This window comes from Tachyglossus aculeatus, chromosome 7 (assembly GCF_015852505.1).
Source record: "Tachyglossus aculeatus isolate mTacAcu1 chromosome 7, mTacAcu1.pri, whole genome shotgun sequence".
Classification (NCBI taxonomy): Eukaryota; Metazoa; Chordata; class Mammalia; order Monotremata; family Tachyglossidae; genus Tachyglossus; species Tachyglossus aculeatus.
The window spans coordinates 45179971-45203400 of NC_052072.1; the positions used below are offsets into that span (position 1 = coordinate 45179971).

Here is a 23430-nt window from a genome sequence, read left to right on the forward strand (position 1 = left end):
TTTAACCCTGTATTTGACTCAAGTCCCAGAAGGAAAAGATTCCCTAGAAGAGATCGGCCATGTGTCCTTTAACTAAAGGGCACGCCGCCACTCCCCTGCCCCGCAACAGTCTTCTGAGAATGAAGATGCATACGATATTCTTTGAACCGAGATGCTATTTATTTCTAACAAAATTTATACTCGCCATTGGCTTGTAAAGGATGCGTCTAGCAATGCGGATATTTGTACATCCAAAACCATTTAGTAAAAAAAAAAAAAAAAAAAAAAATCAGGACACTAATAAATTAAAAAAAAAAACCACAGAATGTTGTACTTACAGTGGAGTTTCCACCATTAGGACACAGCGGTTACAGAGAATGAAGTTTTGTTTGGTCTCTCCTCCAAGGAGCGTGTGAAGACAGCAAGCGAATTCTTTATTCCTTGCCGAATTCCAACGCAATTCAACAAAGAGGGGAAAAATCCCACCAGGTTGGGAAGAGGAGAGGGGCAAGAGGGGAGGGGAATGTTTCACAGCAGTCCAGCAGCTCTGGCTTTGCATACAGATTTTGTTCTCCTCTTCCCCCCTACACTCACAACATACAGGACTCTCTCTTCTTTCTCCCTCACGCTGTAACCCTTGACCAAGCAACCTCTGATATCTGAAGCATGGCTTCTCAGATCTCAGCCAAACCCCATCACCACTCTCCGTGCCGTTTTGCTCCCTAACAACATTCCGGGACCTTAAATCAGAAACATCCAGACTTTGCCCCCACTGGAGGCTACATCAGCCACATGCCAGGGACATGAAGGGTTTGATCTACTCCGTGCACAGTGAAACAGGCTGCAGCTGTCTTGGTCTAATTTAATCTGGAGGCTCAGCCCCATGTGGAGTTTGCGCTGTGATGTATCACAGGGCCGGGCTTGCCTTTGCCGGACTCGCTGTCTAAAGGAACCGGCAGCGATTCCCACAAGGTAATTAACCCGGCCTTAACCCTACTATCATCGGGCTTGAATCTAGCACGTTTCGTCCAAGGCATTTGAAAACAATTTCAAAGATCTCCTCAATCCTCACATCAACCCTGCGAGGTAGGTAGCACGTGTTACTAGCCCCGTTTGATAGATGAGGAAATGGAAGAATCGAGGAGTGAGTAACGTCACCCCTTGGGGAGGTCGCGGTGGCGCCCGAATGAACATTGGAACTCTAAACTCCCGGCTGCAAAGCCAGCATCCCTCTGCCAATGATGCTTTAGCATTCTACGATAGTTAGTGGATTGGAAAAAAGCTCATGTGCCAAACACAAAGAATCCCAAAGACACTGGGCAACCCTTTCTTAACATGCGGTAAAAAAAAAGTCTACTCAGTTTTAAAGCAAGATAATTTGTCAACTTAACCACACTTGTTCCACCTCAACTAAGAGCAAGTCGAAGTTTAAGAAGCAAAACACCTTCGCGTTCCCCCCCAACCCGTCTAAAGGTAGTTAATCGCTATGAGTACTTTGTAAACCATCGTCTTTCTGACACGAAGGTAGAAGGTGAATGTTAGTCTTCTCCTTCGAGGCCTCTGCTGAGCCTCTTGAAAGCAGCCAATTTGTTGCTAAAAGGTTGAAACAACAGGAATGTAAACTGGCAACATTCTACACTGGTAGAGAGGCTAGGGGTCTCAGGAAAAAAAAAGATCTTGGTTCCAGAAAATGCTTCTTAGAGTGGCCCATAATGGCACCACTAATCTCTACTATATTCCTGGCATTTTCTCAACAGTTGGTCACAATGGAAAGGACGGGTACACTACAGCTAAGCGGGACATCCTGCTGAAATGCCACACAAAGACTTCCGTAACCTGAAGACACTACACCCTGCAATATACATTACCACCCATTGGCAAGTGGAGATTTTCTCCCTTTAAACATTTGGAGTGATTATTCAACGCTACGGCACCTCGAGCAGGTTCAATAGAGACTGAGACTCTTTTCTGAGGATGAGTATCTCAGCCACCTTCACCCGTCGGCCGTTACTTATCTTGACCATCCACTTTTACCACGAGCTGCGGGAGTTTCTCTTCCTTCCAACTTGACCAGGCGTCAAGTCCAGTCCCCATTAACAGAAGTCTGAAGCTACAGGCCCGGCCCTGCCCGCCTCAGTTTGTTTGTGAATCCTGGTCCTCTTTGGCCATCACCAGGCCGCTTCTCCCCTGAGAGTTTGTGGCTCTCTTTATCACCTCCATCCACCTGGAGAGAAAAAGTGGGAATTGACCCTGTTAGCCAACTAACTGGTGAGTCCCTGCTAATCTCCACTGGGCAGGGTGACGGTTGGACCTTTTCCTTTGGGGGAGGGACCCCTTGGGAGAGGAGAACCAGGACATGGAATCCATGGCTCTCTGTAGCTGGTTACTAAATTTAAAGCTCATTTGCTGAGATTTTCTCCAGGGAACCACGACCCCACTGAGGGCTTTTCTGAGCCCCAGAAAATTCACTTTCAATTTATAAAACTTCCATGGTGAAGTCATGTCTCTCCCCCCGCTGCTATGAGTTTACCTACACACAGGGTGGCAAAGTGGGAGTGGGGCCCACTTTCCTAGGTATCGATCTGTTGCAGTCCCATTGTGGGGTTATGCCACCTTAATGCTCACCAGAGAATTTTGGCTCGGATAGCCTTTAAAAAAAAAGTCACCATGGCTACAAAGGAGTTGGTCTTAAAGGCCAAAAAATAAAAAGCTTAATCAATGCAAGACTAAAGCTGTTGTCTCAATTCCTTTTTCCCACCCAGGGCTGAATCGCTTTTTCGTTTTCAGCTGGAGTTTTTCACATAAAAAGATGTAGGGCGGGGCAGAGGCTTTGCTAATGGGGCAGCAATCCTGAGGGGAGTGAATGTGGATGGTTCAGGGGCAGAATAGACTATAAGTTCCGTGAGGGCAGTGAACGTGTCTTTGAATTCTATCATGCTTATCCTATCCCATCTGGACTGCTACATTAGCCTCCTTGCTGACCTCCCTGCCTCCCATCTCTCCCCACTCTAGTCCGTATTTCCCTCTGCTGCCCAGATAATTTTTCTAGAAAAAGTTCAGTCCATATCTCCCCATTCCTCAGGAACCTCCAGCACCTCTTCATCATAGAGAAACTTGTTACCATTGGCTTTCACCTTGCCGTCTCCTACCTTACCTCCCAGATTTCCTATTACAACCCAGCCCACGCATGCCACTCTTCTATCACCAACCTACTCCCTGTACCTCGATCATGTCTTTCTCACCACCGACCACTCGCCCGTGTCCTGCCCTGGCCTCCGTACATGACAGACCACCACTCTCTTCACCTTCAAAGCCTTATTAAAATATCTCCTCCAAGAGGCCTTCCCCAATAAATTCCTCATTTCTCCTACTCCCTTTCTGTGTCACCTCTGCATCTGGATTTGTACCCTTTATTCCCCTTGCCCCCAGCCCCACAGCACTTCTGCCTATATCTCCCCCTCTAGACTTTGAGCTCCTTGTGGGCAGAGAACCTGACTACCAACTCTGTTGTACTGTACTCTTCAAAGCGCTTAGTACAGTGCTCTGCACTCAATAAGCACTCAATCAGTTTCACTGATGGAAAGCCAAAAGCCAGCAGACAAGGGGGATGTTCAGCCCAGACCTCTCTCTGTAGAGAACTAGATAACACCACACTATGGAAAAACACATCTCTCCACTTCCCCTTTCGTCTCAAATAGTGACTTGATTGCTTCTTCAGCTATGGTCATTTTGAAATATACAATGCTGGAAGAATACTCCTTCACCATATATAAAGTCTTAGCGGCCCATACACATAGTTCCAAAAGAGGATTAACAGTATGGACGTAAACATGGAACAATCAGATTTTGAAAGCACGCTCAGCAGTCAGGTATGATATGGGAAAAAGGGGTTAAAATTACCTCTCAAAGGTATACTTGCTCTCAGCCCTGAAGAAATAGACGTGGGATTTGAACTGAAGCTTGAAGACGTACTCCTTGCGAATATTGTCTGCCTCCACGGGGATGCTGACTATGTAGCCAAGCAGCGGAAGACTAGCCAGTGGGTAATCATCCTGAAAAACAGCCAAATCACAGAGCTTCAGTGAAACCTTCCCTTCACCAGTTTACGTGTGGGACACAGGCTCCCTGCCCTTTCTTAAGGCATAGGCTGAGACTCGACAGTGGTTTTTCTGTTACCAAATAAAAGACGATGAAAGGGGAATCTATGCTTAACAACTGGAAGATTTTAAGCTGAGAGCAGGGGTTGGGTAGGGACCGTCTCTGTGTGTTGCCAACTTGTACTTCCCAAGCGCTTAGTACAGTGCTCTGCACACAGTAAGCGCTCAATAAATACGATTGAATGAAATACCATCTAACGCGTGTACTCTCCTCAGTGTGCTGCACACTGATGCTCTATAAATACTAGTAGTGGTGCCAGTGATAATGATGGAGGAAAAAAATGGAAGTTTCTTCCCTATTCCTCATCATTTGCCTTCTCTGAGATTTTACAGGCTCCAGACAATGGGAGATTACATAACCGGAGTGCAGCCACTACTGCCATTTTCAGGAAAGACCCAAACTGTGGAGACCCATACTGCTGTTGAGGGTCCCACACCCCTCCCTACCCCCTACCACCCACCCTCCCACCCCCAGCCCGGGTGGTGTCTCTGCTAAATTCAAAGGTGGAGTCACAGATGGGGAGGACAGGGGCAAGGAGAGGGCTCGGGAAACCAGAAGCCTCATCGCAAAACCCAAAGTACCCCCCGAACGGGCAACGATGCCCAGTGTGCCCAGGGCGGGCAAGCCGCCATCTCCAGACAATGCACCCGAACCTCAGTTCTTGGTCCCCTTAACATCAAGAGCCGCTCCCTCTGCCCCGCCCGTACCTGGTGAGTTTTGTAGAAAAACAAACAGAAATTGGTGAATACCACCCAGAGCTTCTGCCAGCCGTTGCTGTTCTTGAACTTTCTTAAAAGGTAGCCGGAAAGCTGGTTCTGCCAAGAAAGAAACACAGGACACAGTGTGAGGCCACCATGCTGAGAGGCATCCAAAAACCACATACGGTCCCTCGGGCGCCTTAGCTGGGAATTGGACAGATCTGTTCATAAAGCTTTCTGCAAGGACTTTGGGGAAACATTCAAGGAATTTCTCTCTGGGTCGTATTCCTTTGATGTTGAATTTACTTGCCCAAGCAAAACAATCCCTTCGTGCACCTAAAGGATTTAATTCATTTTATGCTAATATATATTAGGGGGCGGGTTTTAAGGACTACTGCCCGAAGTAAATCTCTGATTTGTAGTTTCAACGTACTGCGGATTCAGTGTTTCCAACCTTTCAAAACAGTACCCAGCCTTGGGTAACCCGCGGAGCTTATCCCCTCATTCTTTCCGGACCAAGGCAGACCCTCTTATCAAAGCTAATACCCTCCAAGACACTCGGCATAACAATATTAATACAAGACAGGCAAGGAGCATAGGAGACAAAGGAGAGATGGAAGAGGGGAAGCAGCATGAAGCAGCATGGCCTGGTGGAAAAAGCCCGGGCCTGGGAATCAGAGGTTCTACTCCCGGCTCTACCACTTGTCTGCTGTGTATCCTTGGATAAGTCACTTCCCCTTCTTGGGCTCGTTACCTCACATGTGAAATGGGGACTAAGACTGGGAGCCTTATGTGGGACAGGGACTGTGTCCAACTGGATTATCTTGTATCTACTCCAGTTTATCAGTACAGTGCCTGGCACATAATAAAGCGCTTAACAGAGAAGCAGGGTGGCTCAGTGGAAAGAGCACGGGCTTTGGAGTCAGAGGTCATGGGTTCAAATTCCGGCTCCGCCAACTGTCAGCTGTGTGACTTTGGGCAAGTCACAACTTCTCTGTGCCTCAGTTACCTCATCCGTAAAATGGGGATTAAAACTGTGAGCCCCCCCGCGGGACAACCTGATCACCTTGTATTCCCCCAGCGCTTAGAATAGCGCTTAACAAATACCATCATTATTATTATCATTAATAAATACAATTTAAAAAAAGATTGCGGGAGAGGCTGCAAGAAGGATTCTGGTAACTTTTAAGGAAATGATAGAGAACCTGCCTAGATGAGAATTCACCTGCTGCCTCTTATGGGAAACTGGATACCCCAAATTGGGTAGGTGTGTTGGAATGCCTTTTGCCAAGGAGGGGTGCTCCGGTAAAAGAAATCTGCAGCCGTACTGTGATCGAGATCAGAAAGAGAGTAGTGTGGCAACAGAAAGGCAAATAGGCTGAGGGAAAATGGTTTAGTCTAAGAAAAAAAAAATTCAGCCACACAGGATTCAGAATGACACAGACTTTCGGGGAAGAAAAAGGAAGGAGTAAAATAACCAATCATGCTGTGCACAGTATTTTTGTGCTAGGTGACTTAGGAATTGACAGTCTAACAAAATGCCTTCCCAAACACCAGAACTAATAGCCCTAACTGTGACTTGCAGGGAACACTGAAGGAGAGAAGACATCATTTAGGATTATCAACAGTCAAAAACCACTTTAGATTCGGATCGCAAAAGATCATTTTCAGTTCAGAGGGCTTAGGGAATCTTTACCTGAATCATGCACAAGTAATCTGAGAGCGACAAGCTCTGGTTCCGGTACCAGCACACATGGGTGACTGTACTGGGCCTCTGGCCCTGGCTCGGCAAATAGCGAAGAGGAAGTTCTGGAGAAACAGCAAGAGAGCAGAGAACTAAACAGGGGCCAACAGAGTGAAAGAGAGGAATAGCTTTGGAATAAGAAAAGTCGAGTGAGGCCTGGAAAGGAAATGTTACGGAAACCAAGATTTGGAAAAAAACAAACGGGCTAGAAAAGGAAAAGCAACACGGTAAGTGAATGCCATGCACAGCTGATATTTCCTTTAGCTGAAAAGAGGTCAGTGATAAGAAAGTGTGACGGGAACGGATGGCACGAGCAGCTTTTTCTAACGGAGAGGAATCAGATGATCTCTTGGTCAGAGGATTAGCCCTGGTGAGTTTGCTTTTCTCAGAGCCCACAAGAGGCTTGCGTTTCCATGACTAAAAGCATGGAAAGGGTCCATCTGAATGCAGACCGGAATGATGTTCTGATCCCAGTCTGATTCATGGATAAAGCACGGATCTGGGAACCAAAGGACTGGGCTTTACTCCCAGCTCGGCCTCTGGACTGCAGTGTGACCCTGGGCAAGTCCCTTGACTTCTCTGTGCCTCAGTCTCCTCCTCTACAAAATGGGGATTCAATACCTGGACTCCCTCCTACTTAGACTGTGAGCCCCCTGTGTGTTTGGCAATTTGGTGTCATTTGCAAGCCCAACAACCACATTTTACAAACTAGTGCCAGTCTGGAAAGGTGCATTCATGCACAAAACATTAGTTCTCTTTTGTTTTCATTCAAATTTGGAGCCTTGAAATCAATTATCCTGAATCAAAACTGGGCAGCTGAGTCTATTGAAAGAAAAAAAAGCCCCCAAAATGCATGACTCTGGAGATACAGTTGGAGCCTACTAAACAAATTTGAAGCCTGGTGACTGCCAAAATGAGGTCTGCAGGGAATTGTACTTGGCTAGAATCACCAGACAGAACATGGTGGAAAATGTCTTTATTAACTTTGTATGCTTTAATTGTTTGTTTATTGACTGAATACAAATTCATTAATTGCTAAGGGTGTGTCACTGTATGAGCAAAATCTATTTATATTAATTCCTCAGGGAAAATCTGACCTAACTCTGTTTCGCTTAACACTCATTTTTAGGAGGGTTCAACAAGAGCTGACCCTTCTCGTCTCACGGAGAAAGAGGACCTTAAGTGAGTAGGAGAGAAAGCCATTTTGATTTTTAAAAAAAGTTTGAAACAAACTAACAAAATCAGAAGAATCCAACTTCATCAAGCAACCATCAGGCAAATTTTCAGAAACTTTTAGTTTCCCTTCTAAAAGCTAATTAGAGCTAATCTGATTCAGGGCTCTCAAAGCATTGGATCATTTGATCTGTTTTAAAAGTAGCTCAGCTTGGTTATATTAATTCCTAAAGAAAAATCCTGCTTCAACTCCTAAACATAGTCCGGAAAGTAACTTCTTCAACTCCTTTAAATTGACTGGATTTAAAGGTTGCTCTTACTGTCATTTTGATTGCATATATTTCTTTACAAATGTCAAATGCAGTATGACATTCATAAAATTCATTAACATCTAAGTGTTTGCCCCCAGGACCATTAATTACCCTGGCTCTGCCAATTGCTTGCTTTGTGACCTTGGATAAATACCTTAACTTCTCTGTGCTTCAGTTTCTTCAACAGTAAAATGGGGATTAAATCCTACTCCCTCCCACTGAGATTGTGAGCCCTGTGTGGGACAGGGACTATGTCCTACCTGATTAACTTGTAGTTACCCCAGCATTTAGCACTTAGTAAGCACGTAACAAATACAATAATAACAATAATGATAATTGCTGTGGGAAAATTCAACTGGCTTAATGTTGCTTCACATAACCTTTTTTTTAAAAAAAAATGAACAAATTGAGTGTGCTAGGCGCAAACTGTCTGTACTATTTATCTCTACCCAATCCAAAAGTTTTCAATATTGATGCAGTTTCTTGGAGCTGGGCTCTGAATAAATGATAATAGAAATGGACTCATCCCTAGAATGCTCTGCAGTAGTTACTCTGCAAATGGAAAAGAAGCTGGAGTTGAAAAGTATAGGTGAGAAAGCATCTGCAAAGGGACAATAGGCCTCGGCAGCCTGAAGCCAAGGCCCTGGGCAAATTACCTTCACAGGATACATAATGTTTCCATCACTGAGTGAAGTCTTCAAATTGGGATACTTTCCATACTGATTCAATTTGTAAGATATATTTCTATGATATGCAGGCTCTATAGGAATACTTAAATCTTAAAACTTGCCACTTAGGAGTGCAGTATGCCTTAGGGGAAAGAGCAAAAGCAAAAAAGTGCTTAGTAGCGTGGCTCAGTGGAAAGAGCAGAGGCTTTGGAGTCAGAGGTCATGGGTTCGAATCCCAGATCCACCACGTCAGCTGTGTGACCTTGGACAAGTTACTTAACTTCTCTGAGCCTAAGTTACCTCATCTGTAAAATGGGGATGAAGAGTGTGAGCCCCACGTGATTGATCACTTTGTATCACCCCCAGCGCTTAGAACAGTGCTTTGCACATAGTAAGCGCTTAACAAACGCCAACATGATAATAATAAAAGCCTAGGAGTCAGAGGACCTGGGTTCTAATCCTGGCTCTGCCACTTGTCTGCTGGGTGACTTTCTGCAAGTCACTTAACTTCCCTGTGCCACACAGTTCCCTCATCTGTAATCCTACTCCCTCCTACTCAGACTGTGAGCCCCATGTGGAACAGGGACTGTGTCCAATCTGATTATCTTGTATCTGCCCCAGTGCTTAGTACAGTGCTTGGCACATAGTAAGCACTTAATAAATCCCACAGTGACTATTGCTATCATTAATAATGACAAGAATTGCAATAATAAATCATTTTGTGCAGCAAAAACATTCAGCGGAGGTCTGCAATGTGCAAAGGTGGACGTGCTGGAAAAGGAGGGAAGGATGAGGTCTGGGGTGGGCAGCCTGTGAGGCCTAGGGTAGGACGTCTTCAGGTGCCAACCCTGTCCTACAAAGGCCTTGTCTAATTTCTTTGCAAAGGAGTCCTCGCCTCACAGCAAAAGGGCACAATGGTCCGGAGGAGGGAGAAAAAACAGGCTCAGATCCCGTACGCTCTCACTGTTACCCTCATCTCCTCTCCCTCCCCAGCCGGCCACGGGAATGAAATGATGAAATGAGAAACCAACAGACAGCCAGATCGGGGACCGAGGACGCCGAGAGAGTGCCGAGACGGAGGGAGGGCAAGACGGGAGGCGGGTGTGCCCTGGCGGATACCTCGACGGCCACACTGTGGTCGGTCATGGAGACACTGGTGTTGCGATACCAGCACACGTGCAAGGTAGTATTGGCACGGTGGTGATTTGGCCTGTCCAAGGAGTTATGTGAAGAGTGAATATCTTCTTCAGATTCCTGTTCTAGAGAGAGCTCATCTGAGGATCCTGAGGGAATGAGAATTCAGGAGCAGTTTAACGAAATTAGGACCCACAAGCAACACGAGGAGTCGAGTTTACCTCTGAATTCAAGAAACAAAGAAACTTAACATTTACACATCTTAAATGAGTTAGGTGGAACACTGCTGAAGCTTTCTTGATTCAAGGTTATTGCGGGACGGGTTCGTGTTTACCAAGGCATGTTCTTCAGATGGGAATAATGTGAAATAAAGCCTCACTTGGGTGGGGGAAAATGTGAATGCTAAAATAATAATACTGTACGCTTCTGACAAAAGCAATGAGATGTCACACTGCCAGAGGATAAATACTGACCTAGAAAATTCTTCCCAGATTTCTAGATGTTAGCTGGAGAAACTGTCTCAGCCTGCTTATATTCTGGGTGAGGTAAAACATTTAAAAAAGGAGGAATCCTCCAGACATCATGACTGGTTAAATAAAGAAAGGGTGTACTGTAAAATCACTCCCTGTGGGCTACTGATAAATAGCCCAACCCTACCCATGGAGCACCTTCAACATTTATTCCCAGTAATGGAAAATAGCACTTACGGTTGGAACAGTTATATCTGGCGTTTGCAAGGAGCGTTTCAGATTTTTCACTGAATTTCTTGGCCACCTCGATCGCAGTGTTTAAGTCTTCCATCCATTTCCCCATTTCCAGGCGAGTGCTGTAAGGGAGAGGCAGGATTACTCATCTGATACCTGCCTCTACTAAACGAGCAAACCCTATAATCAAAAAGGCTTGAAGCTCCTGGATGCGGGCAAGTACTGGTCTAGGAGCAAATGTGCATTCTGGCAAAGGGAACCATCCCTGAAGGATCGATGGGATGACAGATTTCCCCCCACGTTGCTTTGAGCCAGGTTGAAGAATCCCCATCCCTTTGAGGAAAAGCCAGTTTCAGGGTAGTATTCATTCAATCGTATTTATTGAGCGCTTACCATGTGCAGAGCACTGTACTAAACGCTTGGGAAGTACAAGTTAGTAGTGATGCCTCTAGGCCCAAGGGCTCCCAAAGCCCCGCAGTGATGGGGAATGTAAATCTGTTTCCTGTGGGGAGGTAGTCTCTTCAGAGATTGTACGCTTGTCCTCTAGACTGTAAGCTCATTGTGGGCAGGGAATGTGTCTACCAACTGTTATACTGTACTCTCCCAAGTGCTTAGTACAGCACTCTACACACAGTGAGCACTCAAGATATACCACTGCTTCATTGTTGGGAATGTCCCCCTGTGAAACATGATGTCCAAGTCACGAGGCCATCAACTGATTTTTGCCTAAGCCCGACTGCCCACATTCATTGGGCCTCGATGTTTCAGAAATCTTTGCCGCAATGCAGGATCTACTATCAATTTACAGTAACTAAACCTGCCTGATGTTTGAGTTGGTTGGGAACTAAAGCTTCATGTCACCTCCGGAGGGGTTGAGATCTCTGGAATTATGGACTCCACTGTCCTGAAAGCTGAGAGTCCAAGTGAGTTGAAAGCCACAAGGGAAAGATTCCTTGCCTCACGTATCTCTTAGAAGAAGCACTGGTCATCAAGTTGGGAAGGTAAGGAAGAAAGATGGGAGGAGGGATAGTGGACCATATGAGAATGGAATTTCTGACCGGATATAATTAGGTTACTTGTTAAGTGCTTACTATGTGTCAAGCACTGTACTAAACGCTAAGGTAGATCCAAGATCATCAAGTTGGACACAGTCCTTTTCCCACTTGGGGCTCACAGCCTAAGTGGGAGGGAGTTGGATTTAATCTCCATTTTGCAGCTAAGGGAACGGAGGCCCAGAGAATTTAAGTGACTTGGCAAAGGTCATACAACAGACAAGTGGCAGAGCCGGAATGAGAACCCAGGTACTCTTACTCCCAGGACCATGTTATTTTCTCTACGCCACACTACTTCACACCCCAATTACACCAACTTGTTGGAACATTATATGGCACCTAGGATAAAGTTAAGGATAGGAACCGATGTTGCTGCTGAAATTACAAACGGAAAAAACCATCTGGACTGAAAAAGGTGATTTTACTAGCTCAAGGTCATTCTCTTTATTAAATGCTAAAAGAAGGTGTCATGAGTTTTGTTTCAAATGCTTCTACATTTTCAGTCTTATTATTCTATTAGTGACTATCACAATGTTAACAGAAAAGGCTTAGCCGCTCCCCTTTTTGAAAATTTCAATCAGAAAAGTCACTTGAAAATACCTACAACATTCTGTTAATAATAATAATTTTGGTATTTGTTAAGCGCTTACTATGTGCAAAGCACTGCTCTAAGCACTGGGGTGGATACAAGGTGATCAGGATGTACCATGTGGGGCTCACAATCTTAATCCCCATTTTACAGATTAGGTAACTGAGGCACAGAGAAGTTAAGTACCTTGCCCAAAGTTGACAAACGGTGGAGCGGGCATTTGAACCCATGACCATTCTGTTCTATGTGATGTTTTTCTGCTCAGGCTACAGTTCTAACAGAGTGGAGCAGTAGGGCAGGATTCTATTTGGCCTCATGCTTTAGGAAAATTGGCAATGCAGAATTCCATCAACAAGCCTCGAAAAATAATTTTCTTCCAAGAATTCCATTGGTAGAGACACCAAATCTGCACCAACAGGTCTGGGTTATGTTCTAAGTGTTGAAGTCAAAAAGACCTTCTTTGTGGGCATCCACACTCTGCCCTGTTGTAATTTGGAATTATTTTCTACCACATGAGATCCTTTACAGGTGAAGAACAATTGTTTGCCACCCTTCTCATGAAAACCCATCACAAATATGAAGAACATTAATATATCACCTCTTAGCTATCTCTGCTCCAGGATAAACAACTCCAATTCCTCCAACTTTTCTTCACTGCACTGATTTTCCATCTCTTTGAGCGTTCCTACCCCCTTTCTCGGGACCAACTCCAGACGTTTTCCTCTAGACTGTAAGCTCATCCTCTAGACTCTAAGCTTGTTTTGGGCAGGGAACGTGTCTGCTAATTCTGTCATATTATATTCTCCCGAGCACTTAATACAGTGCTCTGCACATAGTTAGCACTCAATAAATATGATTGGTTGATGAGCATATGGTGCATTCTTGCTCCTGAGAGATCTTTTACTATGTCTGAAAGTGCACTCCAAATTCCCTGCTCAGAAAACAGCTTACCTGGCTGCTACCACTATGGTTTTATGAGCTGAATAGATAGTGAAACAGTGTGGAACAGACCATTCATTCTCACTCTCTTCCACCTAAGGAGAGTAGAAAAGATGCAAATCACTGAAAAAATAGGTAGTTGACTATTAACTTCATCAGTACATAAACACAATCTGAAAACTGATTAATTGAGATGTGTTGATTAAATTCTATTTGGCTCTACATGGAAATTCTAAAGGATTAGGGACTAGCGCTACAGTGCTGCTTCTGCTGACTAAATGCAATCGCCAACAGCTGGCCAGGCATGGCTCCTAAAATGTTACTCACCGGGGGCTCCAGCACTATTAACTGTAAATCAAGCACAGAAAAAAAGGAACATTTTCATTACAAAGCTGGCTGGTAGAGTGGGGAGAGGGTTAGGATTGGCAAGGAAGAAGCAGTCACATGTATGGGAGGGGAAACAAAGGTTTATATTCCCAGATGGCACTATATTATGAGAAATGAAATAAACATTTAATTGCTTTGGTATAGAGGTACAAAGGTGAAGAATCTCACCTAGGTGGCTCTCCTTGTAATGACTATTGACTTGATAGGAGAAGATATTCCTGACCTCTTAGGCTAAAGGGGTTTGCAAGTTTGGTATAGCTGGTAATCTTAAAATAACACATGGCTTCTGAAGTCACACTGCTAAGCAAATGTCCAATCATTCATATCAGACAGTGGTATAGCAACTGAAAGAAGTGACTGAGAACTGACTAGAGATTAAGGGACGAGTTACTAAAAATGACTTACCAGCATACCATGAAGAGGGAGATGGCCATGAATTTTGAAATGATTAGTACCCGTGACTCCTTTGCTTGTGTATAACAACATATCTGAGAACTAAAATAGTGAAGTGGTAAAAAGTTTACAACATTTCTTAAAAATATGCAGAAACAGACTTTGCTCAGTTTTCTAAAAGCAAATATAAATTATGAATCTGAGATATCTCCTTCCTCTCCCACCCCACTGCCTTACCTCCTTCCCCTCCCCACACCACCTGTATATATGTATATATGTTTGTACATATCTATTACTCTATTTATTTATTTTATTTGTACATATTTATTATATTTTATTTTCTTAATATGTTTTATTTTGTTGTCTGCCTCCCCCTTCTAGACTGTGAGCCCGCTGTTGGGTAGGGACCGTCTCTATATGTTGCCAACTTGTACTTCCCAAGCGCTTAGTACAGTGCTCTGCACACAGTAAGTGCTCAATAAATACGATTGAATGAATGAATGAATAAATGTTCAATCTCTGAGCCATGATTCCTTATTCCTAAAATTACTTGTAACATATTCTTTTGCTACCGTCCATCTCAGGGATTCTGAATTTATCCTAAGCCATGGAAAAATCAGTCATTGTATCTCAGGCCAAGAATAGACCAGAAACGGTTATAAAATTTACATGTGGTATTAGAGAATGTTCCCACATTGGACAGGTTTTCAACCACCCTGGGCTCATTTTGGAAGTCAGCTGATCGAATGATATAAGCAACAAGTGGTCAAAAGTTTGGGGTTCTATTCCCAAATTTGCCAGGGACTCATAAACTAGAGCAAATCGTCTAATCTCTCTGTGACTCACAGTCTACATCTGCAAGATGACGGTGATAATAAACCCTACTCTTTTCATAAATCATGTGCATGTACTAGGTGTACTCTAACAAACTTTTATCATGTTTTTCAGACCTCCAATAAGATATTACACATTTTTATTGACCATCACTCTTAGTTCCAAGGTCCCTATTATTTTATATTGCAGATAAAACAGTCTATTGACTGCTGTACTTGGTAGCAACGAATAAGAAGCAATTTCTCTCTGCAAGAATCGTTGAGAAAAAGAAAGTCTAAATGAATGTTTGACTAGGTTATCTAACATTCACTTGCAGCTGCTCTGCAGAGATGGGGAAAAAGTTTACCAGCTCCCCCAATTTCCATGAGCCTTTTGCCCATTTTCCAAAGTGGTAAAATTCATCTGATATTAGGAGGAGAAATCACCAAAAGAAATCCAGTACCAGTGTGGTGATGGTCATATTTTCAATACTACTTGAGTTTTATTGACCACACCTGGTTTCTTTAAAGCTTAATTCAATTTCTTTCTGGCTCTGGTTTGTGAGTCTAGGTTATGCAGTTTGGCTACTTGAATGAATTACTGCATCAAATTAAGTTGATCTACTGGGAACTGTGAATAGAAAAATTAATCAATAGCATTTATGGAGGACCCACTCTGGGCAGAGTAATAATAATAATAATAATAATGATGGTATTTGTTAAGCGCTTACTATGTGCAAAGCACCATTCTAAGCGCTGGGGAGGTTACAATAATAATAATAATGATGGCATTTGTTAAGCATTTACTATGTTCAAAGCACTGTTCTAAGTGCTTGGGAAGTTATAATAATAATAATAATAATGATGGTATTAAGCGCTTACTATGTGCAAGGCACTGTTCTAAGTGCTGGGGAGGGTACAATGATAATAATGATGGTATTTGCTAAGCGCTATGTGCAAAGCACTGTTCTAAGCACTGGGGAGGTTACAATAATAATAATGGCATTTGTTAAGTGCTTACTATGTGCAAAACACTGTTCTAAGCGCTGGGGAAGTTATAAGGTAAGTAAAAGACACAGGAAGAAAGAAAGAACTTACCAGAAAGAACATCCTCTGCTGTAAGCCTTTCTTTGTGAGCTTATAAAGGCAGCCCTCCCGGATAAACTCCTGAGAGAAAAGAAGATTCATCTTTACCTCTCCCCGAGTGGCTGATATTTGGATTTTCCATGCAGTGTAATTACAGGTGCAAAATGTTTCCATGTAAAAACAAGACCACCATTTAAACTACGTGAGACATCTGAGAGAATGTGGCCAGACTTTTAGGTTTGTAACTGTAGTGCCACAGAAAGCGATTTCAACTCTGGCATGACAGCATGAGAATTGCCAAGTCCGAGTCCTGAAGACTTTCATATTAATTTTACTTTTTCCATTTTTTTGAAAGGTGTTCTTAAGAGCCTACTATGTGCCAGGCCCATTACTACATGCTGGGATAGATATGAGATAATCAAGTTGGACACCGTCCCTGTCCCAGATGGGGCTCACAGTCTTAATCCCCGTTTTGCAGATGAGGTAACTGAGGCTTGTTTTAAACTAAGTGACTTGCCCCCGGTTACACGGTGGACAAGTGGTGGAGCTAGGATTAGAATCCAAGTCCTTCTGATTCCCAGACTTGTGTTCTATCCACTAGGCCATGCTATTTCTCTTCTCCTTTTGTAGCTCAAGCTCAGAGCAAACTTTCAGCTGAGGGAGAGTTGAGCGTGAGTCCCTTTAAATGCAATAACTTAAGAACATGGAAAAAAATATCTTCATGTTGTGACGGTTTCCATTTCTCTATGTCCGAGGGCACAGTTAGACAAATAAATTAGATTTAGTTTGAATTTTTATTTCCCTAGAGGAGCTTAATCAAATAATTTTGAAAAACAAAAGAAGTCCCTACATACGCACCTTGCAATCAATGATATTTGCTGAGCATTTACTGTATGCAGAGCACTGTACTCAGTGCTTAGGGAGAATGCAATGTTACCAACTATGCAACTATGTTGCCAACTTGTACTTCCGAAGCGCTTAGTACAGTGCTCTGCACACAGTAAGCGCTCAATAAATACGACTGAATGAATGAATGCAAGGGAGTTAGGAAATAGGATACCTGCCCTTTTGTGGAGATGGCAGACACTAAAATAAATGTCACATATGGGGAGCAACAGAGTATATGATGATGGTTATGGTATTTGTTAAGCGCTTACTATGTGCCAAGCATGTCCATAAGTGATGTGGAGATGGGAGTATGGACCCAAGTGCTGAGGCAACACAAAAGGGACAGAGATTAGGATGGAGAGATACGTTAGTCGGGGAAGGTTTCTGGGCGGAGATAGGATTTTAATAGGGTTTAGAAGATGGGCAGCGTTGTGGGTTGTCAGAAACAAAGTAGGGAGTTCATGAACAATGGGTTAACGGTCCAACAGCAACACTTCTCCATCCTTGTTGAGTCCTATGCTCATTGCCTGCAACAGCTGTTTCAGTCTTTCAACTCCCTCTTCAAAACTCTACTCCAGCCCTCCCCATCTCTTGCCCTTAATGACCTGTCCACGTAATTTGTTAGTAAAACTGAAACCATTAGAGGTGGCTCTCCTTAAAATCTCCTCGGCTTCTCTACAGTCCATCTTCCTCCAACCCCCTCTTTGACTCTCCAATCCTTCCCAGCAGTATCTGAGAGATCTCCTGTATTCTCTAAAGTTTCACTCCCTCCACCTGTGCTTCTCAGCTCATCAAAGCAATTGCCCCCTCCCTTCTTCTGTCCCAGAGCATCATCTTCAACCCCTCATCCTCCGATGGCTTCTTCCCCACTGCTTTCAAGGATGTCCATGTATTCCTTATCCAAACCTGGCCCCCACTTAACCCCATGACTACCTCCAGGTATCACCCTATTTCCCGCCTACCGTTCCTCTTCAAACTTCCTTGCCTGAGTTTGTCTCCAAGATGCCTTCCCCAGATAAGCCTTCATTTCCTCTTCTCCCTTCTGCATCACTCTTAAGCTTGGCTATGCTCTACTATTCCCCCTCTCCCTAATCTACTTTTTAATGTCTGTCTCCCACTAAAGACTCTAAGCTCCTTGTGGGCAGAGTCTGTACCTACCTACTCTGTTGTAGTTTCCAAAGAGCTTAGTATAGCGCTTAATAAATACCACTAATTGAGGCAATAGAGATGAGATTGAGGCACAGTAAGTAGACTGGTGTTAGAGAAACAAAGTGCAGAAGCTGGGTTGTAGTGGGAGAAGAGTGAGGTGAGGCAGGAGGGGGAGAGCTGATCGAGTACTTAAAGTCAGTACTGAGGAATCTGGAAGTTTTTGGAGGAATGACAAGAAGTGCACAGAATGATTTTCTAGAAAAATGATCCAGGCAGCGAAGCGAACTCTGGACTGGAAATGCAAGAGGTTGGGAGACAGGGAGGTCAGTGAGGAGGTTAATGCAGTCATCAAGGTGGGATATGATAAGTGCCTGGACCAGGGTGGGGGCAGTTTGGATGGAGAGATGTTGGGAAAGTCAAACAGACAGGCTTTGGTGACATTATTATTATTATTTTACTCACGAATTCTCTTACAAAGCACCAACCACAAAAGTAAAATGCAGTTACAAAATATAGTATTCTTTCAGGGAAAGCATTAGCTCAAAAAAATGCCAAACAAAAGAATGAAATGACTCACCCTGCCTGGCACTATGAGGTTATCAATGCCAAGCAAGTCATGTTGCAGCTCTGTCAGCTTTTGGAAATTCTCCAGACGAATCAAACTGTGCTGGAGTTGGGATGTCATCTCTGTAATCTCCTTTAATGCATCTACAGGGGGAAGAAAAAGCACTGGTAAAACACATATCAGGACAGAGTATCAAGAGGCCTTACTTATCACCTTACTGAAAGATTTTTTGCTTTATTTCTTGTAAGACGGCTTTATGTCACAAGTATCGGGTCTATACTCCTTTCCAGGCCATTAGACAATCCCCAAGGACTAAACAGCTTCACAGTAATTAGTTTCTCAGATCACTTGGAAATTTTACTTAGTTCATCCAAAAGAAATGATCCTTTAACCAATATCCTGCCCTGAAGATTGATGATCCTGCTTTGGCAGCCAGTTACTGCAGTGGAATCTCTTGTTGCCGATTTGTACTTCCCAAGAGCTTAGTACAGTGCTCTGCACACAGTAAGCACGCACGCAATAAATAGGATTGAATGAATCTGTCAGTTAACTTTTGACACTTCCAGGTAAACTACTTTGAAAGATAAGTTACAGGCTGGAAACAAAAGTAACTGCAGTGCTTCCCACAGAAGGGAAGAGCTTTTCACCTTGGGATAAGCGTATCAGCATTCATCAAAAATAGAAAGAATGATGTTTGGAGGGATGACAATGCAGACAGACATTTATCAGCCTCAGCCCAAGCCCCACAGACCTCCAGTGCCCACCACGCAATCCTACACAGCCTTTCTCTCCTAAGACTCAAATCTCATCCAGGATACTGGGCAAAAAAGTTATCGAATTGGGTTCCTTTTAAAAGCTGCCAAGGAACGTTCCCCCTGCTTGTTTCCTCCCCCATTTGCCACCACCAAACCTCTTCACCCAACCCAACTGCACCATTTTTAATGTTCTGTTAGGCGGACGGCAATGACTACCTTTTATGATTCTCTCACTGTATAGACGACCTTTCTTTTCTTAACATAAACCGTCGTATGAAATGTATCGAGGGGACTCTTCAAAGTTCTTTGCAGCAAAGCACTTTTTCCAAGCAAAATGTACCCCGACCAGTTCCTACAACAGTGCTGGGCACTCCGTTGGTATTCAGCAAAAATCCGAGAGGCTGACGATGAAGCAGCTTTATTTTTAACCTAAAAAGTTTAATATCTTTTGCATCTAGTTAAGAGGCCGAAAAAGGAGTGGGGATTAAATGAGAGGATTCAAAATGCTCCTTCAAGATGCCACACCAAGTTAGACCTGAGCTTGGAACCTCTGTGATGACAGCATCCTAAGTAGACCATAAGCTCGTTGCAGGCATGGAATGTGTTGGCTAACTTTTTTTTTTAATGGCATTTGTTAATAATAATAATAATAATAATAATAATAATAATAATAAGGGCATTTATTAAGTGCTTACTATGTGCAAAGCACTGTTCTAAGCACTGGAGAGGTTAGAAGGTGATCAGGTTGTCCCACGGGGGGCTCACATTCTTAATCCCCATTTTACAGATGAGGTAACTGAGGCACAGAGAAGTTTTTACTGTGTGCTAGGCACTGTACTACGCGCTGGGGAAGATGCAAAATAATCAGGATGGACCCAGTCCATGCCCTATATAATAATAATAATTATGGTATTTGTTAAGCGCTTACTAGGTGCCAAGCACTGTTCTAAGTGCTGGGGTTGATACAAGGAAATCAGGTTGTCCCACGTGGGACTCACAGTCTTAATCCCCATTTTACAGATGAGGTAACTGAGCCACAGAGAAGTGAAGGGGCTTGCTCGAGGCCAAACAGCGGACAAGTGACGGAGCCGGGATTGGAACCCATATCCTCTGACGCCCACGTCCGTGCTCTTTCCACTAAACCACGCTGCTGGGCTCACAGTCTTAATCCCCATTTTACAGATGAGGGAACTGAGGCCCAGTTAAACTGTACTCTCCCAAGTGCCTAGTACAGTGCTCTGCACATAGTAAGTGCTCAGTAAATCTCACTGAAGATGACGATGTTGAGGAAGACATCTGGAGAGTTATCTTGTCCAATTCCCACCAGCTGATCCATACCCAGGGAAAGACTTACTCTGGCAATCAGTATAGTCCCTGTGCTCCGGCCTGTAGTGCTGGCACAGTCGCCCCAGAATCAGTTTGTAATGCATCAGTCTTTGAATCGGCTTCAGCAGGAAAGTGTTCAGGGGCAAGTAGCAAACCTTCTGGAGTTCAAATTCCTTATAAACCACCTCCAGTTTTTTCAGCCGCTTCGTCGCTTTTTCCAGTTCTGTCAGGACTTCATCATGCTTTTGCAAGTAGCTAGTGAATTCCTAGAAGAGCACCAAGGAAAAATATTATTGCATTAGAAGATGAGAGAAGCAGCGTGGCCTAGTGGATAGAGCCCCGGCTTGGGAGTCAGAAGGACCAGCTCTATCACTTGTCTGCTGTGCGACCTTGGGCAAGTCACTTCACTTCTCGGAGCCTCAGTTCCCTCATCTGTAAAATGGGGGTTAAGACTGTGAGCCCCATGTGGGACAACCTGATCACCTTGTATCCCCCCAGCGCTTAGAACAGTGCTTTGTACACAGTAAGCGCTTAACAAATACCATCATCATCATCATTAGCGTGTATCTTCTCCAGCGTGTAATACACTTCCTAGCACTTAGTAAATGTTTAACAAATGCCATTAAAATCAATTTTTCTCCCAAACTGCAAGCTCATGGGCAGGAAAAGTGACTACCAATTCTGTTGTACTGTACTTTCTCAATCACTTAGTACAATGCTTTGTACAGGAAGTCCTCAATAAATACCACTGATTATCTACTTTTTAATTTTTTAATAATGCTGTGAAAAAAACTTCTCACCTTTGTATACAACTAGAAGAACGCCCACCCAAATAATGAATACAAAGAAAACCCTGAACCTCACCCCTATAAAAAAAAAATCCATGGTGGAAATACTATCCCGCTGTAGTTATTTAAAAATATATTCTGTGCTTATCAACATGTGGCTTTGAGATGCTATTAAAGGCAAACAAAATAGGCATGGCTCCCATCTCTAGAAGCTTACAACCTCAACCAGATATCATCACGGAAGGAGATATAAAAGGGATTCCTTCCGCTATCCAAACTAACAAATGAAATTTACATTTTTTTTTCAAGAGTTTGTGCGGGGTATTTTTTTTTGTGCATTATAGGAAGAGAGAAGCAAAACGTGAGCGCTCCAAACAAAATAGGTGTATAGATGATGGATAAAATCATATGGGGAGGAGGAGTCCTTTGCTTCATGAAAGAAGAAAAGCTATTTGATGAGCTGGGAGCAAGAGGGTATTCTGAGGACAGGGTGTACTGGGAGAAGGTACTGAGTTGACAGCTAGTTTTAAGTTTTTACTTTTAAGCTGGGAACCTATTTTGTGTTTCTGTTGTGCTTTCCCAAGCACTTAGTACAGTGCATTTTAGAAATAACCATTATTTTCGCTTACTACAACACCTACACCGAGTGTTTGATCGAACTAGAGAGAGAAAGAGGCTGGGTAGGGAAGGAGGAGGAAATAGGCATATTAGGATCATTTAAGGGTTAAAGGGTTATTTGAGAATAACTGCGGCCTGTTTCATGTGGTGAAGAGCAGTCATTAAGTGGTTCACTGTTGGGTTTTGTTTTTTGTGGTATTGTGTCGGGGGCGGGCTATATGGTAGGGTTAAGTTCACTCAAATTTCAGGTGCCTAATTTTGTTCAATGCAGGCCCCAGCTTCAGGTTAGGAGAGGCGAAAGACCCTCCATGTAAAAATAAGCACGGGCTCTAGTAATGGCTAGATTCCTCCTATACCCACTGACTGACTCGGTTTTCAGCCGCTCAAACTTTTCGATGCTAACGTCTTCAAGTTTCAATGACCCAAAGGGAATAGAGGAAAAGAAGTCCTCATGCCAACAACTGGCATGGCTAGCCATGGTACCCTTGTGCAGTCAACTGATCAATCGTATGTACTGAGTGCTTACTATGTGCAGAGCACTGTACCAAGCGCTTGGGAGAGTACAATATAATGACAGACACATTCCCTGCCCACAATGTTACAGCCTAGAGGACACAGCCCATGCCCACAAGGAGCTCACAGTCTTATGTGTCTGTCACCCATTTCTTTCCACACCCTCTGTTAGATTCTGAGCCTCCTGGGGCCAGGGATGGTGTCTAATTTTCACTTGTCTGTTTCCATTTCTTAGTACAGTGCTCTCTATTGTAGGCCCTTAAAAAAAAACTAATAACAAAGTAACGCAGAGAAAGAGGTAAAGAAATAAGATGAAAGCCACAGTGTAATTTCGTATTTTACGGGAAGTATTGCGGTTCTGGGTAACAGCCAGAGCAAACTATTTTTTCAGAATCATGCCACTACCTTTAAATTGTGCATGTTCCTAAGCATGACGTCGCCGATCCGTTGATAATCTCCTTTCCCACGGGCAGTGGAGGGCCCTTCCCTGAAATAGGCACAAACAGAATCAGAAACTGGATGAGCAGCTACAATTCGCTGAATAACTGATTCAGAGCATGGGCTTGGGAGTCAGAGGGTGTGGGTTCTAATCCTGCCTCCACCACTTGTCTGCTGTGTGACCTTGGGCCAGTCAGCCTCAATTACCTCATCTGTAAAATGGGGATTAAAAGTGTGAGATCCATGTGGGACAACCTGATTACCTTGTATCTACCCCAGCACTTAGAACAGTGCTTGGCACATAGTAAGGGCTTAACAAATACCATAATTATAATAATTATTACAACTACCCATCACCCAACTCATGCACCAAACAGGATGACAATAAGACACTTGGAATCAAATAGAAACAATGATTGAACTGCATTTTCCAGAGATGTGCACTGCATTAAAGTTTACCTGGCAAAAGATAAAATACATTTTAAAGACTATGCCTTTTCTTCCTCTTTTCTAGAACCAGACAATTAGCTGCTTTGGATGAAATGACTTCCTACTTAGATTTT

The 23430-nt window shown here is 43.6% G+C and overlaps 1 protein-coding gene across 1 annotated transcript in view; it reads right to left on the reverse strand.

Annotated features, from left to right (window-relative positions):
* Positions 1-286: 286 nt before the first annotated feature.
* FARP2 (FERM, ARH/RhoGEF and pleckstrin domain protein 2) overlaps positions 287-23430 on the reverse strand; it is a 109312-nt gene continuing 86168 nt past the window's right edge. Inside the window, exons 18-29 of the mRNA XM_038748681.1 lie at positions 22835-22916; positions 20539-20776; positions 18442-18572; positions 15840-15908; positions 13942-14031; positions 13477-13497; positions 13162-13244; positions 10573-10691; positions 9851-10014; positions 4845-4952; positions 3880-4031; positions 287-2203 (exon numbers count right to left, since the gene is read on the reverse strand). Coding sequence (XP_038604609.1) covers positions 2113-2203; positions 3880-4031; positions 4845-4952; positions 9851-10014; positions 10573-10691; positions 13162-13244; positions 13477-13497; positions 13942-14031; positions 15840-15908; positions 18442-18572; positions 20539-20776; positions 22835-22916 — 1348 coding nt within the window. The 3' untranslated portion in view covers positions 287-2112. The remainder of the gene's footprint in view (positions 2204-3879; positions 4032-4844; positions 4953-9850; positions 10015-10572; positions 10692-13161; positions 13245-13476; positions 13498-13941; positions 14032-15839; positions 15909-18441; positions 18573-20538; positions 20777-22834; positions 22917-23430) is intronic.